Source organism: Pezoporus wallicus, unplaced genomic scaffold (assembly GCF_028554395.1).
Source record: "Pezoporus wallicus isolate ANWC-B61680 ecotype Strahan unplaced genomic scaffold, APGP_CSIRO_Pwel_v1 contig_7073, whole genome shotgun sequence".
Classification (NCBI taxonomy): Eukaryota; Metazoa; Chordata; class Aves; order Psittaciformes; family Psittacidae; genus Pezoporus; species Pezoporus wallicus.
This window is the reverse complement of record NW_026641326.1, coordinates 2,445,676-2,463,509: the sequence shown is the minus strand read 5'-3', so window position 1 is coordinate 2,463,509 and position 17,834 is coordinate 2,445,676. Positions and strand designations below refer to the sequence as shown.

General features: G+C 40.0%; 1 protein-coding gene and 1 long non-coding RNA gene across 3 annotated transcripts in view; one reads left to right on the top strand and one right to left on the bottom strand.

Annotated features, from left to right (window-relative positions):
* Positions 1-15,275, top strand: part of MDFIC2 (MyoD family inhibitor domain containing 2) — a 47,226-nt gene extending 31,951 nt beyond the window's left edge. The window contains exons 3-5 of one of the 2 annotated variants that reach the window (XM_057422932.1): positions 3,725-3,793; positions 8,808-9,029; positions 13,665-15,275. In XM_057422932.1, coding sequence (XP_057278915.1) covers positions 3,725-3,793; positions 8,808-9,029; positions 13,665-13,924 — 551 coding nt within the window. In that variant the 3' untranslated portion in view covers positions 13,925-15,275. The remainder of the gene's footprint in view (positions 1-3,724; positions 3,794-8,807; positions 9,030-13,664) is intronic. The other variant, XM_057422933.1, reaches the window with a different exon arrangement.
* Positions 830-4,529, bottom strand: LOC130606513 (uncharacterized). Its single transcript, XR_008973991.1, has 4 exons — positions 4,030-4,529; positions 3,435-3,582; positions 2,157-2,265; positions 830-1,055 (listed from the first exon to the last, which is right to left on the bottom strand). It is a non-coding gene; the product is annotated as an uncharacterized LOC130606513 (long non-coding RNA).
* Positions 15,276-17,834: the final 2,559 nt, after the last annotated feature.

The following is a 17,834-nucleotide window of genomic DNA, read 5'->3' as shown; positions in this document are numbered from 1 at the left end:
CCCGTGGATTTCAGTGACAGCACTGCCTGTTGACCAGCTGTGGTTATGTTTCTGCTGCAGTTGACACTTAATACCAAAGCTGCGAAGTTCCTGTGAAAATCTGGTGATTTATCTTGGTGCTTATCAGCCCAGGGCTCCTGAGGACCAGGCACCAAGTTCTGACACAGAGCAATGGGAAGTGCAGGTCTCTTGGCAAGCACCTGTAAACTGAACGTCCACTGAACATGCTACAAAAGCAGTTGTGAATTTTGTTATTGTGTTCATTGAAAGCATGAATTACATGCAGTGTCTAAATGCAGATGATGATGTCTGATGCAATAGGGACGTTAGAATTAGCGTATAAAAACCTTTTTTTTAAGCATTTGGTCCCACTTCTTGCAAAGTCCATTGCAACTCTGAAGTGTAAGTGACAACATAAAATTCACACCGATCCTTTCAATACTTTTTTAAGCATCCTTAAATCCAGCTTTTTTTTCTGCTGTACATCTTACTTTTTATAGTTAAAAGTAATTTTAAAGCAAAAAAGAACATAAACAATATACACTGACTCTTGACACTCCATTGCTTTCTTAAAGTAGAATAATAAAAATTTGCAAATGAACAAAAGAGTGGGAGGAAGATATCTGATTTACAATGTTTTTGAGATAAAGAACACTATAAAAAAAGATCAATGTGAATAATAAAGCATTGTTAACTGAGTCATGACATTTCTATTCTCAGTGAAGATTTGAACAGTAGAGCTCTGCAAATGAGCACCTTGTGCCATTTTCAAAGTGGGAGGAAGACATATAATTATAATTTTTAAAGTGAAGAGAATTTAAGAAAAAAATCTCTCTGAAAAAGTTTATTGAAAAACATATCGACATATCAATATGACATAAATTACTTTGATTTTATTAAACTAGGAGGGGGGGAAACCTCTTTTTGAAGACTGGCTGCAGAAAGCATTCCTTGAAAAGAATTGTCTTTATTAAAAACTCTTTTGCTAAGATGAAACAGCACTGAATGTCAGCACTACCGTATATTTATTCTGTAACTCTTCCAACAGCTGAGATCTATAAAAGAAACATATTTTCAAAACAGTTTTAACCTCCATTGTCTTGATCGTTCGTATTAACATTTTTCATGTCACCTATTGAAATCCCTTAAAGGAACCGTTTATTCAGTCAAAATTAATGAAGCCATCTTCTTAAACATCCTCCAAAAAGTAAAAAGGACATAATGTTGTGCATTTTATTTGACATAAGTTTTCTGCCATTTCACTTATTCCTGTGATGAGAGCAAAACTTCGTATTTATGCTATCAAATCTGCAGAGTAAAGTGATTTTGAGAGAGAAGAAAACTAACTCTGCTCTTGCTGTGTGTGCAATTTAAATCCACGGTGAAAATACAGCATTGATCAGATTACTCCAATTGAGTCATTTAGTGCTTTGGCATTCCTGAAGTGAGGACCCAGCTGTGAAATCATACTTGGGGCCAAACTTTCCTGCTAGGTGAGTGCACATGGCTCCCATTTTCTTCAAAGGGAATGACACACATGGCCAATATTTAACTTTCACCTCTCCCATTCTTCAGCTAGCAAAGCCAGAATCAATGGACTATATGCAGGCAATTTAATAGAATTAAGAATATAATCAAGATTTTCCAGGACTTACTAGTGATTTGGGCTATATAACTCCATACATCTCAAAGCACAGATGCTCAGCATATTCTGAAAATCAAGCCATCTCAAATGTCTTAGTTTAAGCAGGTAAAATCATAAATCACTTTGAGTATTTTGGCTATTGGCTCCTAACAAACAGGGTGTAGGATACTTTTTCAAAATCCTAAGTTTCAATTTCTGGGTTGGCTGGGATGCCAGGGAGACTTACCGCATCCCAACACATTTTGGGTACTGCATTTGCACACATTTATCCCCCACCATTACCATTATGGGACTTAAGCAAAGTGCAGGCACCCTTCTGTAGCAGCCATCCCCTTGAGAAAATCCCAATTCTGGTTCTGCACATCCCCTGGGATGGTCTGGACTGCTGGGATGGCCCACAGGACTTTGAGGCATAAGTGCCACAGAAAAAAAAAAAGCTGCGTCCCAAAATCTTGCTGCCCCATGGTGTATGCAAATCTTCAACTCAAGGTCAAGTGGAAAACTTTCCTACCATCCTTGCTGACTCTCCGCTTCACTTTCCCCCGATTCCATCTGTTCCTCACCCATCTCCTTCATTCCGCACTTGCCTCCCTCTTCTTCCTGTGTCCATCTGTTCCCTCCTTCCTCAGCACAAGTCGGGGAAGGGAAGTAAATTCAGTCATTCACTGAACAGATTTCAAGATGAACCCCCTCCCTCTCCAGTTCTAACTTCATTCATCATGGTAAAAATTATAATGAATAGAAATGTTGAAGGTGAAAATTTATTAGGGATTTTGTTGCTTTCTTACATCAAAAGCAGTTAAAGCTGCGTATAAACATTGGCTTCATTCATTTTTCTTAATATATGGTATAATTAGCGAGAAATATTAGTGGAAGTGTTTGCTATGCAGTCCATCAACACATGCCTGTCAGAGTTTAGGATCTGGGCCAAAATTTTTTGCCAGTCCTGTGATAGATTTATAATAAGCATATAGAAGGCTTTACAGTCAGCTGGGTCACTAATTCATAAAGTTAAAATGCATGCAATGAGGTCAAAAATTCACTATTGATAAAATACCCCCTCCCGGGATTGCACCATTAGATTTGTTACTGCAACAGTAAAATAAAATAAACCCAAAGCTCCTGTGAATTGCCAGTCCATCATCATAAATCAGAAAAGAAGCACTTGCACAAGTTCATGATGTCATATGAAGCCGAATATATATTTATAGTCTTGTGTACTATTTCCTGTTTCCTTACAACAAAAATAAAGTCTCTAAATCCCCTGTATCCTTATGCCTGTGCTCAGCAAAATGTAATGGGCATGAAAATATGAAAGCATTCATGATATATTAGCCTAGGCCAGCTTGCTTCAGGTCGGCTGTGACACCCTCTCTCCCTCTGGCCTCTCCTACGTGGATGGCAGCAGTTCCCATGGAGTTTGCTCCACCTGTTGCACTCACCATAGGGATAGTCCTACACCTCTTCCTACTTTGCCTCCCTGACCTTGGGAGAGAGAGGAAGGTTTAAGCCTCCAAGCCCTACATGTGGAGTGGATTGCCTGGCAAGCACAGCAGAAGTGCAGGAGCTCAGCACCCATGTGGGGACCTGGGATTGCCACAACATGGACCCTGGACATCTTGTCTGTCAAGGTGGCTAAACCACAGAAGTTTTAGCTTGGGCTGCAATTTCCTCTCTCCTCCTTTGCTTATGATTTGGGAACCTCATTTAAGGTTTCTGGGGTGTTTGGTATGGATGATTCCCCGCATTTCAACGCAGACCTCCCAGCCCTCACATTCTCTGTACCTACCTGAAAGAGGAAATTCTGTGTTTGCCAGCGATCTTCTTCCCCTCTTCTCAGATGAAACTTTCTTAGGAATTTGTTTTATTTTGGGCTTCCTTTCCAGAAATGAGACAGAGGGTAACAGAAACAGTGCACCATCCCATGTAATTTCTATCTGCAAGGAATCACACTTGTTTCTATTTACACCCAAAGCAACAACTCTTGAAGTCAATGACTAAGTGTCTGGGGTGATACACATGTCAAACCACATTTATTTACAGTGTTCTTCTGCAATGTTGTTTTGTTCTTCCACCAAGACAGCTGCACCAGCTCCCTGCCTCTCCCGGTGCTCCCTGGGGTGACTCCAAGCAGTGAGGACCAGCCAGGTAAGCAAGATTCGGGCCCCACACGTATTTCACACCATGCAGAAATACCCCTGACATCCCTTCCCATTGCTGTTGGCAGACAATAATGTCCTTTAGAATGGCAAAAAAAAGGTTTTTTTTGTTTTCTTTTTACTTTTTCTTCTTTGAAACATGGTCACTGAAACTTGGGGTTTGGGTTTCATTTTACTATGAGTCTTTTCAAACCAAATGAGTTCTGTTCAAGCCTTTATACTTACAAGTTATCATCCATCAGGTCTGATGTAACTCTGCCTGCTTCATCTTAGGACTGAATGGACATGGCACACAGCTCTTTCAGTGATGACTATGTGATATATTAAACAGACAGGTAGCGACGGCAGTGCAAGGGATAACAAATGGCAGGGAGATCAGCCAGGAGTTCCTTTGGTTCTTTCACTGCACTGATACGTGAAGATGTCTCATGGTGAAATGAAAAAGTTACACATTCTAGACTGATAGAGTTTTCCACAGCTCACCATTAACCCTTGGGACTCCTTGCCACTGGGATGAGAGGCAAAGGGCCACTGCCAGGATGGATTGGGAACAAATGCCACCAGCCACAGGCTCCCTTCTTCTTTGCTTGCAAGATGCGTATGAGATCTACATAGGGTGATAAATCAGTTCTCCTCCTTCTCTTTTAGTGGCAGCTCTCCCTAACCACTTGCTCTGAACAGATCTTTAGTGTTACCCATGTTGCTGCAGTCCTCGTCCAGCAGAACAAAGCAGAGCAGTCAGAACAGAGCAGAACAGTCCCTTGCCAAAAACAGACTTAGAGCGTTTATATGCCACTATATAAATTTGCTTTCTAAAGTTTGCTAGGAAACTCTAGCCATCTATTCTCCAGGGCTGCAAGACCCTGGGTTGTGCCTAAATCAATGAAGAGAACCAGAGGTCAGGGGGCCTACTGTAAAATGCCAGTCCTGGTATCACTGTTCCTCACTATTAACCAGAGGGATCTGGGGCAGGTATCAGTGGAAAGTAAGTGATTTACTTTGTGCTTTCATGAATTTAGACACTATAGTCAGCCACCTGAGTCACCCAACTAAAAAAAGAATTTTGTGTGAGTCTTGAGACTATGTCTATCTTTAATACAACCATGGGTGAACGATTCCAGTCCTACTGCAACAGCCAAGGCAAGCCCAGCTTTCTTGTATGAGAAAGCTGCTACTTCATGATACCCTTTAAAAATGGCACATTGTGGGGGTTTACCTCTAGCTGCCTTTGATAACAGTTTAACACTGAATAATCTGAGCTTTCTTCATCATGATACACTTATTTTCCCCTTTTAATTCACTTCAGTGGATGATTTCTACACATTAAAAACACAGACATTAGTGCATAGTTGGGGCTGAACATAGGATCTTACAAAACAGTAACAAAGTTTGACCTTCTGCCCATCTCTAATTGTAATTTAGGGGGTTTTGTTACATTCTCATTTAGCAGTAATCTTAAATAATATCAGTTGTGCATAATATATTCTTAAAGCTTATTTTCTGCACTTATTTGTTTCTAACTCTCAACCTATATGTTCCATACAGAAACAAACTATAAAAGAGAAAAAAGTGCTAACTACTTTTTTTTATGCTCATCTAGCATAATCTTTATTACTTTAGACACTTTGTGCAAACATTAAATTGATAAAAGACATAATGTAGATGGACCCACAGCTGAACTGAAGGTAATTGTATAAAAATGAAATGGAGACCTATAATTGTACAATACTTTAGCCTCTATCGCACTGTTTTCTGGGTGCAAGGATCTCGCTTGTCATAGCAAGTTGCTTGTTATGGTGATTGCATGAAGACTTGATCTAGCTGTACAAGACAAGTATAACATTACTGAAAGGGAGCTTTTCAAACTAAGAGTCTGACACTAAAATGTACTGTATTTTCAAAGATGTAGTATGCTTTAACAAACAGAAGAGTCCTTGAATGACAGCTTTTGTTACCCTTTTGTTTGATGGTGCTGCATTGAAAAATTCAGGTTATGTCTGTGCCTTTCTATTTCTGGTTTTGATTTCTCTTCAATAGCACTTCAAGAATAAAAATTGACTCGAAGCATGAATAGTAGAAGTCAGTGGATACAGTAAATGTTAGTCTGGCATTTACTGATTACTTCCGTCTGATTTTTTTCAGTCTCGTCTTTTGAATGCTTAAATGCATTCTGTGGGCTATTATATTGTTGCAGAAATGGGGAACTCAACAGATACATTGCAATTTAAAATGTACCCAGTTTAGACCCTTGGGCCAATTTTGAAAGTGGAAAATTATAGAAACCATCATTCTTGCCTAGGTCTTTCAATCTGATCTGTTGTATTCAACGGCTCAGCCTGTGTGTAGCTCTCAACCTGGACAAACAAGATCCATTGTAAGATTAGCACCTGAATAACAGGTGGGGCATGTGTCTTTTGGGCTCAAAAATCGATTATTATCCAACAAATCCAATGCATAAGCAGGACACTGCTTCCTCTAGAGCTCTGCTACTTCAATTAGCATAATCTTTATTACAACTTTTTCTGCAGACACTATGTTGATGAATGAAAGTGCAGGAAAAAATGCGGTATGTCATTGACTTAGAAACACTGGAAAACAGTGGTTACTGTGCATGTAAGTACATCCAAAATGCAAGATTTTCCACAATTTGGTCTCAAAAGGCCAGCCAGGATGTATGGGCAGGGGTGGGGGAAGCTTCATTTACTTACTCTGGAGAGAAAACCATCAACAAATTATCACAGATAGGTAAAATCAGACTTAGCTTGCCAAGGATGCTGGTTTCCTGCGACCCAGTGTATAATCTGCAGGCAAGCACTACTGCACTTTGCACTGCTGGTTCACACCCGGAGGAGCCATCACTTCTCCTGCCTTTTCCAAGTCTTGCCTGTGGCTTTCTTTCATTGTAATGCTCACAAAACTTGACAGGTATGGGTTTCTGAGACCCCTCTGTGTGCCACTGCTTTTTCCTTCCTTCCACTTCCCTCTATCTCGCCGGTCGCTCTCTGCCTATGGCCAACCTGTAAAGTCTCCAGGACAGGGAAGATTCACATTTCCCTCCTAGTAGACTTAGTCAGTATTGCAAGTTCTAAATCAAGCCCAAACCTCTGCCAACGCACATTTTAAAAGCAGTGATTTAAAGATAAAATGAATACGATAGCTTAGTATTTCTTATTATCCTCTCCCAACATCTTACTCGGCTAAATTTTAAGCGGCTTTTCTGCTACTACATATTTCACCACATGAAGATGATCTAAAATGGCATGAAATCTGACTATGAGTAAAAATTTAAATGAATTGCTGACTCACTGTGTAAGTAAATAGAATCATAGAAATTATAGAGAAATTAGCTTGGAAGGGACCTCATCTGGCCTTTCCTTCAAAGCATGGCTAACTCTGCAGTAAGAGCAGCTACTGGAATCCATACCCAGCTGAGCTCTCCACGCTTCTTCAGCCTTGCTGGGGGCTGCCCAGGTGCTTTACACCTCCCATGATGAAGAATTTGTACCTGTATACAATCCCAATTGCCCTGGATGCAGCTTGTGACAGTGGCCTCTTGTCCTTTTACCTCTGTGCACTGCTGGGGAGAGCTGGGGTCTGGCTTCTACACTACCCTGGTTATTAAGTAGAAGACAGCACCCAGCCCACTCTTTGCCTTCTCTTCTCCAGGCCAACCAAGCCTAGCTCCTTCAGCCTCTCCTGATAGATCAGATGCCCCAAGACCTGTCACCACCTTGGTGGCTTTCACTGGACACCAGTTAGACCTCAAATCCTTGCTTTCCTCCACTGTGAACCCTACGGTCGCAGTGTTTTTTCACCTGTCTTGCAATCCACCCATCTCATCCACATTTCCTCCTTTTTCCTACAAGGATACTGGGGGCACAACTGCAGCCTCGTCAAGATTTCACTCTCTAACAACCTTTTCTTGGCTTTCCTTTAATATACGTTAGGGGTCAAAGGTACCTGAAAAACAAGAGATATGCAGGCCTCTCTCCCAGCTCCTTGCAGGAGAGCACACACTAACTACTTTAGAGCATTCGTTATTCCTCTCAGAAAATAGTGTTTGCAAAACTGAGGTGTTTGTAAAGATTGATTTTCTGTATATAGCTCAAGAGCAAGCATACCACACGATTTAAGTAAGATAAAAAGTGAGGCTGTGCTTGATGTGAGGTACAGGAGTTAATCAGCTGTAGATAAGAATTGATGAGGTTTTATCACCCCACCCATAGAGAGAATGACTGTATTTCTTGGCCTCTTGATCACTTCAGAGAGTAAGTGAAACTATATATCAGTCCGTGTTTATCTGTGCCTGAGAAGTTCTTCAAGAATAAATTGAGCTCAGAACTATTCTTAACCTTTCCCCTAGTTGGGGCTTAAAATTAAGCTCTCCCTCTGGTTTCTGAGCTGCCTCTCTGGCACGCTGACAGCATGTGAAGTATCCCATCTTCTAGTTGACTTCCAGGCCAGAGGCACAAGTGCAGATGAAGTTATGAAATAATGAATCTGGATGTTAAAAAGAGACCATCTGGCTTTCTTTGCTACAAGCTTATGAGCCATGGAGAGCTGGCACATCTGCATCTAGATACCACCTACACGCACATTGTTGGCTGTAAATTCAGGGAAACAGAGCTGCTGTTGAAAAATAACAAGATAATTGTTTTGTCTTCTTTCTTATCACAAACAGAAGTTAGGATATCACACTCAAAAGAGATGTCAACTGAGGCAATAGTTCTGTTCTCTTTCCATCCTGATCCCACCCACTGGAAGTGAATTATTACTTCGCCTCTAAATCCACTGGGATTAAGAGAAAAGCTTAGAATACAAGTTCACAAATACCTACGCTATGAATAAACTTTACTTGCCCAAAGAGACTGAAATCATTAGGTAAGAAAGGTTAGGCCTTGGAAGTAAACAATTGTAGGCTTGGAGATTCTGCATGTTATTCTTTCAGATCTCTGTCTTGGTATCACAAACAAGTCTTTTCTTTTTTTGCTTAATCCCACCAGATAACCATTTTACAAATGAAAAACATACAGATGAAAAGCCTATGAAAGACATGGTTATGAGCTCTGTCACAGAATTCAGCATCACAGGTGCCTCATCAAAGGGTACCAAAAATGAGAAGAAATTCTCAGATGCCAGCACATCATCCATTGCTTCCCTGGAGAAATGCAGAGAATTCACTTACATTGAAGATGACGCATCAGTACATCAGAGAGACAGTGATGGTATGTTTTATAAAACAGATCATATTTAAGCTGATTTCTAAATAATGCCCATTGCAAAAAGCACTATGTGTATCTAACTTAAAATAATTGCTTACGTGCTGAACAGGAGGTTCAAGAACATAGCCAAAAACAGCATTAAGTTGCCCTGCAATCACTTTTGTGATTGATGAGAATCTGCAGAGGATGACTTTAAATTATCAGTGATATTAAAGTCGTAGAAGAGAAGCTTAGACACAACAGTACATTTGTACTTATATAGTGAGTGTTTGCACAGAGGTACTAATGTCAGTATCAGATAAACAGATGGACACATTTCTCCCCAGTAGCAGAAGCTCCTGCTTTTGCTGTTGGTAGTACTGTGGTTGCTGAACAGATGCTGTGTTTGGTGGTCAACGTATTACTTCTACAGACTTGTGTGTGCAGTTCCTTTATGGACCCTTACATGGAACCCTGCCATTCTGTTGACCCATCACCAAATCCTCCCTCTGCTGACTATACTGCAAAACTCACATGGATCAGGGTGAGGAACTCTCTTCATACTCTGCTCTGCTTCTGCAGAAAACTCTGATGACTGGGCCAGGTGGATACACATGAATAGGACTTCTAGTTAGCTCAGTATGCTCTGTGTTTTGAAGAAGCATATTTGAAAACAAGGTGTTGTGAAAGGTAATTGTAAACCATGACTGCAGCAGATGCCCAGTAGTTCAAGTGCATTTTCACAAATCAACATTGCTAAAACATAACCTGCTCTGGGGCTAATGATCAAAGTGTCTTACCTTTTCTGTAAAGGAGCTGATCCTTTTTATCATGTAAAAGCACAAGTTAGAGCTGGATACCTGCACTATTTTTTGAAAGGGTTTCAGAGGCAAGAGTATAACCAAGAGCCAAGGAGTAGAACAGGCCGTGGACACTCATTACAGACCAAGGGGTGTGACTCCTGTTGATCTAAATTATATAACACCCCTGATTTTAGTGGAATTGTGCTGAGAACCAGCTATTCCTTGTTATGTAACACTGGATGTGATAAAAGGGGCTTCTGCGAAGCATTTTTGAAGTTTCTTATGTGTGCCTTTTACAATAATGGACTAGTGTGCTATACCAAATGGAACTGGGATCTATCGTGTCTATCATTTAACAATTCCTAAATAAAGAATTTCTAAATATAGATCATCACAATAAACCACCATCCTCTTCAGGAACCATTATCATCTCTATTATATTACCGATCCTGTAATAAAAGGGATGTCTCTGATACATCTATTAGAATGCATTTAATTTCAATGAAGGGTCTGAAATATTTATTTTAATTAGGGGACTCGTTTTCTAGTCCAGACACTCACTATTTTCTCAGTTTGCTGACTATCTGATCAGGCCCTCAACCATTACTGGCACACAGGTATGTACCATGTGATGCAAATAACAGATTTCATACTCCTTAAAAAAGCTAAAAGTGAAGGAAATTAACAAAGAAACCCCAAACAATCTGTGCTCAATTAATAATGTTAAAGGCTGGAAGGAAGCCAAGGAAACCAAAGGAAGCCAGATTTGTGGCTGTCACTGCATGCTCTGCTCACTCTACTCTGACAAGTTACTGCTTGTTCCACATACATGAGGCCAAATCCTGTTTGCTGGTGCATGGAGAACCTCTGAAGGCAGAGAGATAGCTGAGGAAATCAGCAATTATTTTGTTCTCTGTACTTAGAGAGGAGCAGATCCAAAGCTCACAGATCTCACCAACAGTGATCGTCCTGGGTTCAGCGAGCTTTGGGCCAGGTTTGTTCAGGGCATCCTCTACACAAGCAGAGGGTAAGCTGGCAGGCATCAAACCAGAGCAGGAAAACTGAGAGATGAGGCAGACTAGCAAAATTGTTAGAAGTTCTTCTTTTGTGCTAATTACTCTACTAATGTAGAGATTGAGAGCTGAGGTCATTGTTCTCACCGAGATAAATGCAGTAATGCCGCTTCACAAACAGCAGGGAAAACAGAGGAGAAAACAGGAGATTGCATCTTCTTTTATGCAGTTTGTGGCTAATTTATTTTCAAATATATAAATGAATGCATAGGAATGGATGTTTAATTGCTAATATCTATTATTTATATACATTACCCCATTTAAAACAGGACAAAAAAGTCTCACACATGCAGATTTTTCGAAATGTGTTACATCCATTATCACAGTTCATGGTGTGTGCTCTGATGGGAATTTAAAAGCATCTTTACTGCACATAACAGACTCTGTGCTGAAACATTACTTTATTATGAAAATCTTGTGCTTTTTGTGTGCTCTTTCCTGGATGAAGCCCTACGACTCAGATCTATTCTCTCCAGATTACATAAGCACCATTATGGTTAACACATTCAGGAGAAAAATACATTATAAGAAAACAGATCTTTGGAGAGAGGAAAAATATTAAAAGATCCTTAATTGGTATATAATTTTGAATTTCATCCCTCGCATCTATGTATAGGAAGGAAATGTCATAAACATAAGATACCTAACAAGAATAATCTTAATTACACCAAGGACTACTGGATAAAATGATTACATTTTCTACAGCGTAAATTTCATACAATTAAATGCAGCAGTGTCACCTTATTAAATGTTTCAATTTTATAATTATTTCAGTTCATTTAGCTAGAAAAAAATACAAGAATGAATTTACTAAGTATCACCAAAATCTAGTCACTCTCATTCTACAGAACTGACTTGGAAGTTAGTTGTGCCTGTCTGAACTTAAATAGATTCTGACATATCTAAAAAAGTATTAAAACTGATAACATCGGTGGTGCTACTTAGACACAAGTTCAACCACATGTTATTTATTCTTGCTACCTGCTTTAACTGCTTCTTTTTTTATATGTATAAAGAAGCTGGAATGATTCTTTAATTTTGTTTTTCATCAAGAAAGCTTTCTTCAAAAGAAAAAAAAAAAGGCATAATTCTGGAAAGTTCCTGGCAGTGAACTTTATGTTACGTGAGATAGAAAATGCCACAACAGAACCAATGCAGTTGAATGAGTTCACAGTTAGTCATCCTAGGGCAAGAAATGTGGTTATAACCATATGCTTTCCTGAAAGAACCAATGAAAAGGCATTCATATTGTTGAAGGCATTTTTCCTTTCCAAAAACAAGGAGGGAAAAAAAATACAAATTGAAAGGTCTGGGTCTTTGCACTCCAACTGGATTCACACAGTCAGAATCTCACACCTGCTCTGAGCCCTGCTGCACCCGGAGGCAGCTTCCCCAGATGCTGTAACTCAAACGGTTGGGAGTTGATTAGTTGTTTTTTGAGGGAAACAAATATAACACAAAGTTTTTGTCACAGTGAGCAAGTTTTCAGGAATATTTACTGGCTCCAGACACACATCCGGGATGATTCCAGTTTCCAAACTTTTCTCTCTGTTCAAAAATTTACAAGTCTGTGAATGAAGAGGTGAGAAACCCATTTTGGTCAGGAAGTGGAAGGACTCTGGGCTGAGAATCAATCAGCGCACTGCCCACTGTAAATGCTCTTCTCCTGACTTGCTTCTCCTGCCTGTCTTTGTCTAGGTAATCTATCTGTCATTTAGATGACAATCATGTCATCAGAAACATGTGGGCCGATCCAAAGGAGTCAGTTCTGAACCCTATGTATGCAGGCAAAAATGCCCTTAAAAGCTATTTGTTTGGAGTTTTTTCTGCTGACTTTTTTTCTTTCCTAGAATAGCATGACCATGCTGATGATTTTTATCTTTAATTGCAAATTCTTGTGAAAAAGAAAATAAGCTCCAGTGTCATGTGCATTAGTGTCCTGATTTAACCCCAGGTGGCAACTAAGCACCACACAGCAGGATGGGGGTGAGAATCAAAAGAGTAAAATTAAGAAAACTCATGGGTTAAGACAAAGACAGTTTAACAGGATAGAAAAGAAATAAAATAATAACAATAATAATAATAATAATAAATATTAGGATATACACAATAAGTGATGCAAAATGCAACTGCTTACCAGCCCCTCCAGCCTTCTTTCTGTCGGCATGAGAAGTTGAAAAGTCCTTGACTTGGTATAAACACCTCTTAGCAACAACTAAAAACATCAGTGTGTTATCAGCACTTTTCTCATACTAAATCAAAACACAGCACTGCACCAGCTACTGGGAAGCAAATTAACTCTGTCCCAGGTGAAACCAGGAAGCTTGGTCAGGTAGCACATGTGGCACCATGAAACAGAAGCACTTGTTCACTCCTGGAAGGCTGCAACCCCCTCCACAGAGCATCTCTGATTCATGAGGGTCACTCTTGTAATGAAATTTACAGCCCAAACACTTTAAGAACATAAAATCATAGAATCATTTAGGTTGGAAAAGACCTGTAAGAACAACCATAAAGGTGGTTAGAGTACTTGTTCCTCTGAATTTTACTGCCACGGAATATTTTCATCCAAATCAATTTCATGCCACTGTTGTTTTTCCAGAGCAAACAACATAAAAAATAAATCCTTTCATTTGACTCAATGGAAGTACTTATCATCAATGTATTTTTTGCCTGCCCTTTGTGCTGCCTTGCATCTCATTTCTGTGTAGTGGCAGTCACCTAAACCTAGGTAACCAAGCATGCCCTTTTTCTTATGTCTCGCTGCTTTTCCTTTCTCTTAGATGAATGTGCGACACTTATCCTGGCCTGCTTGTTCTGCCAGTTTTGGGACTTTCTTATAATGCTGCCTGATACCTGTGAACATTGGCTGATAGATACCTGTTGTCCATCCAATAGATACTACCAGACCTCAGATGAAGACCACGCCAACAATGACTGCAACTGTGACTGTGACATTGATTGCAGCCTTTTTGAGTCCTGCCACGAGACTGGTGAATGCCTGGAACTTGCCATGGAGATTTCTGAAGTCTGCTATCGCTAATAGGGAAATAATTGGCAAAATCCCTCAAAACTACCTGAAAGTAAACTGACAGAGTACAAAGGAGGGTTTGTTGGGGTTTTTTTTAGAGATAACAATAATAACTAGACTGTTTGCCAACCAGGACTATGTGCATCAGGCTGCTCCCACCCTGGAGGTCTGTATACATGTACTATTTTGGTTGTGTGATTTCACAAACTGCTGAAACCAATAAAGGGTTTAAAGAAGACCAAAAAGGGTCTTCTCCTTTGCTGTAGACAACAACAGAATTCCTAAGTGCCAAGAGTGCTCAATGCTTTACCCACTGTCAGTCCAAGGCATTTATAAACCTCCAATTGCTTTAAACATGGATTTCCCCATTCATAAACACAGGACAAATTAGGATGTTATTTTAGGACTGATATATATTAGTTCATCTTCCTAATGGATTCATACCTAAACATATATTACACATTGTTGGTTATTATTAATAATGTATGATATAGCATCATTTTGTAATTAAAAATTTATTTATTCAATCTCTTAAAACACACTTATACACTCAGTTTAGGTAGAAAAGAAAATTAAATGAATTAGAAACCATGCTAGCAGTAATTACAGCAAATGTCTCTAAAAATCTCCAGTGAATTTTGTAGAGGAAGCATTTTAACAGGGTAGTGCAATTCGACAGTGTATTAATGTGCGTGCCTATGGTTATGTAATAACAGGTTATGCCTATTGTTCATTAGTTATAGGAAAGGGCTCCTTAAGTGTAATTAGCCTAAATGGGAATTGACTGCACGCTTCCAGAGGATAATTACCCCGTGGATAGCCAGTAACTCCTTTGCCTGATTTTCATTTGTAAGAATTCTGCAAGCAGCAGAATATTGCCACCCATTCTAGTGGAAACAGGCATCTCCACCTGCGCACAAAAGATTGCAAAATGACAGTATCTATCCTGGCTGTGCATTCAAAACTCCCTCTATTTCTTTTCTGATGGCAGGTCTGATTAATAAAATGGAAATACATATTTCACATTACACATATGACAACAAAAGCATGTAAATTCAGCTGCCTGAGGGTGCAGAATGCACGTACTAAGCACAGAGGAAAACACAGTGTTGCTTGCTCACATTAGATATTAATAGACTAACACCAAAGACAGTGTTTGCTTTGTATAGGCACTGAAACTTCTTCCTAAACCCCACTGATCTCAGTGCATAAGTGTGTGAGGAATCCCAGACAAGAATCCTGAATAAGATGCTGGGGTACTCATCATTGTTAAAATCATTGGACTCACTTGTTTAATAATCCGAGTTTCAAATCTGTGTTCCTAACAAATGAATATTTAATTGAAACACAAATTTGTGTGAATTTCCTGCTTTTTTCCCCCCAAGTTCTGGAAAATTCATGTTTTCAAAAAGTCAGTAAGTAAGAAGTAGGTAGAACTACTAATGATCTTATCTTACAAAGGTTAGCGACACAAGGCCAACAAACATTAGAAATGCAAAGAGAAGGTCAGCACACCTTGTTTCTGTGCTCCTTCCAGAACATCGATGGGGATTCCTAGTTTTAACTGAGATACAACATTATGAGTTGTAGTCACCTGAAGGAACAAAGTCATTAGTCTTTAATTGCCGCACCCGTGCTAGCTGGCCAGCTCTGTCTGGACCCAGCCCCAGAAAGCACTAACCATTCCTATCCCAGAGGATCTGGTTTTGCACACCCTGGGCTGGGAAATGCTGAGTGTTAATGCTCCAGTTTGCACTCTCCCACAGATTTTGACCTTAAATTTCTCAACAGTGAGTCTCACGACTAAACTCTCAGCACAATTTATCAGGACATCTTATCAGAGGCTTGGTTAATTCCACTTTCTGTCATAGCTTGCTCTCAACAAAGTGGCAACAGGGCACCTATGAATAAAGACACTAACCCAAAGCATTTTAGAGTGAGAAAAGGGGGAAATTTGCACCACATACCATTTCATAGAGAAGTACCAATAGAAATGCATGCTGTCCATTCTTGTTCTTGATGCTGCTGTCTAAAAGGGTAGATTTCGTATACAAATGGCTGGAAGGAGCCCAAGAGAGGAAACCAGAGGGTGGCATATTTCAGAATGCTGCCACTGAGGGATGCGGAGATAGGGAATTTGTCTTGCAAACCAGAATGTCTCCTTCCAGCTCTGAGCCTTTAAGGTAATACATACTGACCACTCTGGGATCAACCATGGCAAGTGAGGTCTCCATATATCAGCTATGCAGCTGAATTAAGGAATCCTGGCACAAACATCTGGGGGGGGGGGGTGGGAGGTGTTCAATTCTTTTCCTAGGAATCATTATTCAAAAGAGCTTTTTTCCATGCCATAATCCATAGGCTGGCAAACAGAGGTCATGTCTACTATAGGGCATGGTAAGGTTGAAAAGAGAATTACAATGGTCACGGCCATAGCTGTGGCTAGACAGGATGTCCCAACAATACAAACTGAATCATGCTGTGGGATATATTGAGAGCTGCTGTTGTAGGGAATGATGGTGTTCTAAATAATGCAGCAATATCTTCTTGCCTGAAGTGTACAATGGCACATTGCTCTGTTTCCTGTTTTAGGAAGGAGATTTTGAGAGGCCTTCTGTATGAACAATGAAACCTACAATGTAGGAGAAGCAGAGCTTATGATGACTTTGTTTTCTGTCACAAAACTGTTGATTTCAACATTGCATTTTCATGGCACACAGGAACCCTTTAAAACATTGACACAGAAAAAGCCAGTCAGACCTTTCCATTAACTATTCTAGAAACTTGGTTTCCTCTTTGTAGAGCCATCCTATTCCCACACTAAACTGACTTCCTGGGCCAGATAAATACCCATTTATCAGATTTGAACATGGGTAGACATTCCAGTGAAACAGAAATGATTTGAAACAATTCAAGTCTGTCTCTGTATTTTCTATTTACCGGGAAGGAAGGAAGGAAGGTCTGAGCGCTTGAGTGGGAGGCGTTTGGGTGGATGGCTGTTCCGAACATGTTGGACTCAGCTGTGCTCCCGGAGAGATGTCAGCTCCACAGTGTGTGAAACCAGCTCCCCAGAACAACAAATAGAAGTTACCGTTTTGCAAACGGGAACATCGCTCCGACACGACGCCTCTCCTCAGCACCATAAATGCGCTGACAGATTGGCTGGGGGAAGAGAGAGACAGAGATCATAATGAAGAGCTACATTGCTACCTTTTACAGGAAGGGACCATGGGATGCTCTCTAAGGATCTCCTCTTGGAAATGACCCAACAGTCTTATCCTTGAAAGGAAAATGTCTGTTTACCTGCTTTCACTGGGCTCTCAGGACACAGGACAGATCAGGACATAAACTCTTTACAGCAGAAATTTTCATTCGCTAAATATTGTACTGCACACACAGGACTGAATACAAATGGCCTCAGGGTGCTTCCAAAAGTTTAAAGACCAGTTATCTCTAAGAAATGCAATTCTCTGACTGAACATGAGCCCTTCCATGAGGCTGTTCTGGTGTCTTACACTCCATGCACATTATGAGTTATTTTAGATACGGGGCTAACAAAAATTAGCCCATGTACACCCCAATTACAGGGATGGAACATACTATATTGCCTGCTTTGACTTTCCTCTGCTTCCTAGAGCATTTTGATCATTCATACTCATCTAAGCAATCACAACCAGAATGACCAAGACCTTCGAAATGTCAAAACATACAGCTCTGCCTTAACTCCATTGCTTAAGGATTCAGGCTGAGTGCTACACCTGAGCTCTGGAAGAGTTTGGTTCTCAGGAAGAAAGCAAAATACGGGAACAATTAAGATGTTTGCAATTGTATTTCTCATATTGTTATGCTTGTACAGTACCAAAAAAAAAGTTCAACAGTAATGGACTAAGAATGTATGTATCTATTAAATTTTCCTTTTAGT